This window comes from Glandiceps talaboti, chromosome 9 (assembly GCF_964340395.1).
Source record: "Glandiceps talaboti chromosome 9, keGlaTala1.1, whole genome shotgun sequence".
Lineage (NCBI taxonomy): Eukaryota > Metazoa > Hemichordata > Enteropneusta > Spengelidae > Glandiceps > Glandiceps talaboti.
Genome location: NC_135557.1, coordinates 24,106,375 through 24,113,874, shown reverse-complemented (window position 1 = coordinate 24,113,874; position 7,500 = coordinate 24,106,375). Strand labels below are relative to the sequence as shown.

The following is a 7,500-nucleotide window of genomic DNA, read 5'->3' as shown; positions in this document are numbered from 1 at the left end:
TAGAATAAAATGTCAACTAAATGGATGTTGATTCTATAACAAACGCACATTCACACAGCCACAATAATCAGATGCCAATCATGTGCACACAGAAACACATAAATATATACACACATGTATGTATGTATGAATGAATGTATGTATGTATGTACGGCAATAGCAGAGACATACACATACACATATGAAGACACACATACATACTAAGCGTACATACATACATACATACATACATACATACATACATACTAAGCGTACATACATACATACATACATACATACATACATACTAAGCGTACATACATACATACATACATACATACATACATATACAGACACATACACATACATACATACATACATACATACACATACATACATACATACATACATACACACACACACACAACACAAAAGAGCACCATTTACAGAAGTTATAACATAAAAGCACATTCACATGTCAATTTAAAAGTTTTATCACCATATCATAGACAGATGTGTATCTGTGCAAATCACCACTTCAGTCACATGACCTTTACATTCTGATAAATATAATTCAACGACGATGACTTCATATATGAATGGTCATAATTAACGTACATTAATGTATTAATTATGGTGTAACAGAACAACTTCAAGCACTTCTTTGCTAAATTTGTGAATTCCACAAAATAGCCATGCAGTAAAATGAAAAAATTATTATAATAATTTTGCACTGAATATAAATTAGTTGTATTGATGTTGAAGTGTTTTGTCCAATGTGTAGAATAAGATTGTGCACTACATAGTTGTTTTTTTTCGAGAAAATAAATATTATGTAGTGATTTGTTAAATTAGGATTCTACCTTTTGTGTTGTTTATACTCCATATTTTTTGACTTCTAGAATGAACGATTGTCATGAGAGCAATGAGTTATCAAATGAAATCGTTTATTCTAGCTGACTGTAAAGAGTTTATATTAGGGTTCTGTTCTTACATGTCCTTAATTAATAGAAAATGTGATAGTTCATTTAAATGTTTACATTTCTCCTCTCTTTGAATTGTTGAAGTTGAATAATAAAGTACACATACTTATCATACCAGTTATTAGAACCATATTTATCTAATTTGTTAGTACTTTCATTCATAGATAAGTATGTATGCTTATTATTTATTTATATATTTACATGTTCCTATATGATTCCACAATAAAATAATTGCCCACTGGTACAATTTCCGTCCAACAACTTGTGTACGTCTTTCTTTTCACGTCATTTCATCATTCCTAAATCTATGACATTTATTTGTATTTATACTTCATTTATTTTTCTCCAGTTTCTTTTCTATTTTTAAAATATTTAAAACTGCTGCACATACAGTATAAAAAAAAGAAGATTTTTCTAAAAAATCAAATGAACAAAGGTAAAAACAACATACTGGTTAAAATGACTGACAGAACTCAATGACTGGTGAGTGCAAGTGTGATTGATAACCACAACATTGTTATAATGGATGGATGCAAGTTTCATTATTACATAATTTCAACCGATCAGCTCACTGCTTTTATAAGGTCAACTTTATGCTCCCATGATTGCAACCAATCAGCTCACTGTTTTTATAAGGTCAAAGTTCATGTTCCCATAATTTCAACCAATCAGCTCTTTTGGTTTTTTTAAGGTCAAAGTTCATGTTCGCATAATTTCAACCAATCAGCTCATTGTTTTTATAAGGTTAAAGTGTATGTTTCCATAATTTCAACCAACAAGCTGAATGTCTTTATAAAGTCATAGTTCATTTTACCATAATCTCACCTAATTAGTAGAACACTCTCTAAATAAGTTCAAAGGTTATAAAGGCATAATTTCAACCAATCAAATCTGTCTCTGCGTAAGTTGATAAAGTCATATATACACACGGATATAGCAGCCGCTAGGGTTGAGTTCAAACGTAACATTTGTGTCATTTCAAAAAAAAAATTGAAATAAGCTTTTAAATAATTGGCACTATACATAGCAATTTGTATTTGTAACTTCATTCAGTATTTGTCTCTAAGAAATTATATTTGCATAATTCTTAAATCCTCAGATTGGTTGGATCAAGGTTAACAATTGCTTAGTTTTAACATATCAACTAATCCTCTCCAGACAACCTTAGTTTTAACCAATCAGCTAAGTGGCTTAAGACAAGTTCAAAGGTGAACAGCTTAGTTTTAACCAATCAGCTAAGTGGCTTCAGACAAGTTCAAAGGTGAACAGCTTAGTTTTAACCAATCAGCTAAGTGGCTTAAGACAAGTTCAATGGTGAACAGCTTAGTTTTAACCAATCAGCTAAGTGGCTTAAGACAAGTTCAAAGGTCATCAAGACAGCTGTACAGGACTCTTCACAAAGATTGTTGATGTTGGTATTTTCTCCTGATGCCACACAGCGTATGGGAATCCGGAATATTCCTCGGAAGTTTCTTTATTCTTACTAGATACAACTGTACCTGCTGCTCCATGGTTTCCCTAGAACAGTACAACAATGCAATCTTTACAATCTTACCCACACACAGTGAGTACACTGTATATTCCTTAAGATATCCACATTAGGCATTATTATAATAACGTTTAGTTGCGTTGGCCCACAGACAAGGAATATGGCATGATATGTTGGCCCACAGACAAGGAATATGGAATAACATGCTGGCCCACACACATGGAATATGGCAAACTGTCATTTTTAAGTGATGGAAACCCTGGTTGTGTAAAATAAACCTTTCCTTACAATATTTTACTGACTTAATGAATGTACTGAAGAATACTTTGGTCATAGACTATAAATATGCTTGCTCTATCACATAATTGATTGACTGTACTGTGTATAGCTGCAATGCATTGTATTAACATACTCAGAGATGTAGATAATAATGTGAATTTATAATGCACCTTCCTCCTGAGAGCTCAAGGCACTCACAATTATTACCCCTGGCATTGATCAATGGCAGCACAATGGCCCTTTATACTTCCTCAACTCCCTGGGGAGAATTCAATCCATGTACATAATATAAGCACATAGGATTGAATAGATAAGGGCTGCTAGTCAGTACAAAATAACAGGCTACTCAGCAATTTACGTTTACAAACATCTGTGGTTGTAATCGAAAAGATGGGCTTCATTATAAATTCTCTTTCCTCTCCTAGGAATGTAAAGAAAATGAAGCCATTCAATAACAAATCAAGAACCATATCTTGCACAATCCCTAACCTGTGTATCCATGGCGATGAGGCCAATTGTAAACATTTTATCTTGACCAACTCTCTCTATAACATCTTTGATAACTTGATCACAAGCTGATTGTACATCAAGACCCTGGAAGAGAATAGACAACATTCAATGCATTCTTTAAATGTTCACTAACAACAATTAAGAAGTAGTGGTATTAGAGTTAATTTAAAATTAACCATTTTCATCTCGTTCATCAGATTACACAATATCCCAAGTGAGCCATTGAGTCTATAGCAACTGCATAATTGGTAGCTATTGGTATTTATAGTATTGAATTGGTATTTTTCAAATACTTTACACTGAATGAATGGATATCGATGAGCGTGCCACTTGCCATATTTGGGCAAAGTTTGCTGGGGTGTGATACAGACAATTATTGAACTGGTTTGATGCACCATTGAATTGCATTGGAATCGATATAGAGTATTTATATGATAAAAAGTTGTGAAAGATCAAAACTAATGGTAAATCATGAAAAAAAAAGCTTTAAAAAAATTAAAATCCTCACAGTGCAAAGCTGATGAAGAATACCAATCTATTACTGATCTTACTCTAAGTGTACAGTAAATGGAATTAAATTCTGACTGTGTAGATTTATAAATGTATATAAAAGGCAAAATTGTTAATGTTACCAACTTGTTGACTTTTTGTACAAGTATGGGATTTATCATCCTTTGGGTGTCAAATAAAATAAAATAAATTTAGACTTCATGAACAAAAATTATCATGACTCTTCAGGATATATGATGTTTACAAAAGTCCTAAGAAATCTTGAATTTAAAAAAAAAACTGTTGTATTACCTGTTTCAGATATTGCACAACTTGGTAACTACAACAAAACCTCATAATGTCATCACCATCACCAGTTGCTATGGTAATGAAGAGAAACACAAGCCATGCATATAAAGAATGTGCACTTTTTAAATGAAATTATTAGCCTGATGAGATACCACTGTAAACTAATGACATACCACTGTAAACTAATTGAAATGAAATTATTAGTCCAATGACATACCACTGTAAACTAATGACATACCACTGTAAACTAATTGAAATGAAATTATTAGTCCAATGACATACCACTGTAAACTAATGACATACCACTGTAAACTAATTGAAATGAAAGTATTAGTCCAATGACATACCACTGTAAGCTAATGACATGCCACTGTAAACTAATTGAAATGAAAGTATTAGTCCAATGACATACCACTGTAAACTAATGACATACCACTGTAAACTAATTGAAATGAAATTATTAGTCCAATGACATACCACTGTAAACTAATGACATACCACTGTAAACTAATTGAAATGAAAGTATTAGTCCAATGACATACCACTGTAAACTAATGACATACCACTGTAAACTAATTAAAATGAAATTGGTACTCCAATGACATACCACTGTAAACTAATGACACACCACTGTAAACTAATGACATATACCACTGTAAACTAAACTGAAATGAAATTATTAGTCCAATGACATACCACTGTAAACTAATGACATACCACTGTAAACTAATTGAAATGAAATTATTACTCCAATGACATACCACTGTAAACTAATGACATACCACTGTAAACCAATTGAAATGAAATTGGTACTCCAATGACATACCACTGTAAACTAATGACACACCACTGTAAACTAATGACATACCACTGTAAACTAATGACATACCACTGTAAACTAATTGAAATGAAATTGGTGTACTCCAATGACATGCCACTGTAAACTAATTGAAATGAAATTGGTGTACTCCAATGACATACCACTGTAAACTAATGACACACCACTGTAAATTAATGACATGCCACTGTAAACTAATGACATACCACTGTAAACTAATTGAAATGAAATAAGTACTCCAATGACATACCACTGTAAACTAATGACATGCCACTGTAAACTAATGACACACCACTGTAAACTAATGACACACCACTGTAAACTAATGACACACCACTGTAAACTAATGACATACCACTGTAAACTAATTGAAATGAAATAAGTACTCCAATGACATACCACTGTAAACTAATGACATGCCACTGTAAACTAATGACACACCACTGTAAACTAATGACACACCACTGTAAACTAATGACACACCACTGTAAACTAATGACACACCACTGTAAACTAATGACATACCACTGTAAACTAATGACATGCCACTGTAAACTAATGACATACCACTGTAAACTAATTGAAAGTTAAGTGTTTGAATAACAAATGGTTGTGAAATTAATACAATATAAAGCCAGTCTAAAAAGTAATTGTGTTTGAATATAAAATCTATTTTGATTATAACAACAGCTAAAATTGGTTAAATTTAAAGTTAGTACCTGTAGTATAATTGTACCACCGAGTGTGTCATAAAAATAATGCCTATTCGATTTCTTGATCGACATTATAACTTCCACTCTATGCAGTACATGTGTATTACTATGGGTATGTGTGAGAATAGGTTGACCTTCTTGATTTTATTTTATTTTATTTTACCTTTATAATTGTTTTTATTTTTCAAAATATTGTTTCAATCACAAAAAAAATGTCGGTCAGAATACCCCTTCTGCGATAGTTTGATGAAATATGTACCTACATCACTAGGGAAAGAAAACAAATTTGCATGAAGGTCAAGAAGACAAAGAATTTCTTATCTTTTTATTTCAAATGATTAAAAAATGTTTAGTTTCGACAGCTTAAATTAGGGTTGGTCAGGTTATCGGAAACACACAATTTTTTTATTTGGCTAGACTGTAAGATACGTCGTGCGGTTCCACCCCTGTTCCATCCTGTCATAGCAGACCTTACACACTATTATTTGGCCTAAGTAAGATAATACTTACCAGCTGCAGCACCCAACTGTAAATGATAAACAGAGAAAGTTTTGTTTTGTTAAATAAGAATTAACTTTGTGTAACACATTTGATCCATCTATTAGAAATAAATATGACATTCTCCCATAATGCATCTGGTTGGCCTTGGTATAGACATATGCGAGAGATTTGTTTTTCTTATAACTTAACCTATCACAGTATTGTCACCCTGTATGCCTACATTGTTGTCAGCATACAGTTCCCACCCTAGTATGGGTGAATCACCAACCCTGACTTAATCTATCACAGTATTTGTCATCCTATGTGCCTACATTGTTGTCATTATACAGGACATTCCCAGGGATGAATCACCTACCCTGACTTAACCTACCACAGTATTTGTCATCCTATGTGCCTACATTGTTGTCAGTATACAGGTCACTCCCTAGGAGGGGTGAATCACCAACCCTGACTGAATTTATCACAGTATTTGTCATACTATATGCCTACCTGATTGTCAACATACAAACCACTCCCTGGTAGAGATGAATCTCCAACTCGTCCTGGATGTTTATTTTTAGTACCACTGGTTGATACACCTACCCAATGTAAATGAAAGAGAAGTCGCTCAGATAAAAAAAAAAACCTTCATCAGCTTACCGATATAAATTAATGTAACACTATATAAACATAAACACATAAAGTAAATGGTCTCAACAAAAAACATCTTAATGGATTTCAGTCTATCTACTTGTATGTATATATATATATATATATATATATATATATATATATATATATATGTATATATATATATATATATATATATATATATATATATATATACACTTACCTACCTATCCATCTATGTCTGTCTCTATCTATCCTTCTACCTATCTGTATATGTATCTATCTATCTATCTATCTGTTTATATACTAATGTCATCATTGCAACTGACAATTGTTGAGTATATTGATAATTTCTGTGTTTGATCAGAAATCGTCTGGGTTTTTTTTTCTAAATCTCACAAATCATGAAGATTAACTCCCAATGTGAATGTTGAAACATACATACCAACTGCTAGGTTACCATGGTTATCACGGACTATGAGTGACACTGTATCATGTGAAGTAAGTGGGCTAGGTAATGACACCTACTGGAGACAAGAAAACACGAGGAAGCAATTAGCCAATACAAATTTACAATTTAAGTGCTGCAGCTAGTGAAGTCTGACTTATACCTACCTTTAGAAGATATTGTAACTGCTATCAACTTATGTAAAATAGCACCTCTTCAACAACTTTGAAATTTTTTAACATATTGCACTTAAATTAAATGTGTACTATCAATTTGGGGGTACCTGCACGGAATTTTGGGAAATGCTTACAGGAAATGACATCATAGTTGCCAAATCTTTATCAAGCCAAAAA

At 32.4% G+C, this 7,500-nt stretch overlaps 1 protein-coding gene across 2 annotated transcripts in view; it reads right to left on the bottom strand.

The window, feature by feature from the left end:
* Positions 1–717: 717 nt before the first annotated feature.
* LOC144440272 (N(4)-(Beta-N-acetylglucosaminyl)-L-asparaginase-like) overlaps positions 718–7,500 on the bottom strand; it is a 12,984-nt gene continuing 6,201 nt past the window's right edge. For both annotated transcript variants that reach the window (XM_078129612.1, XM_078129611.1), the window contains exons 4-9: positions 7,145–7,223; positions 6,580–6,668; positions 6,100–6,115; positions 4,042–4,109; positions 3,220–3,324; positions 718–2,480 (exon numbers count right to left, since the gene is read on the bottom strand). In XM_078129612.1, the coding sequence (XP_077985738.1) occupies positions 2,334–2,480; positions 3,220–3,324; positions 4,042–4,109; positions 6,100–6,115; positions 6,580–6,668; positions 7,145–7,223 (504 nt within the window). In that variant the 3' untranslated portion in view covers positions 718–2,333. The remainder of the gene's footprint in view (positions 2,481–3,219; positions 3,325–4,041; positions 4,110–6,099; positions 6,116–6,579; positions 6,669–7,144; positions 7,224–7,500) is intronic.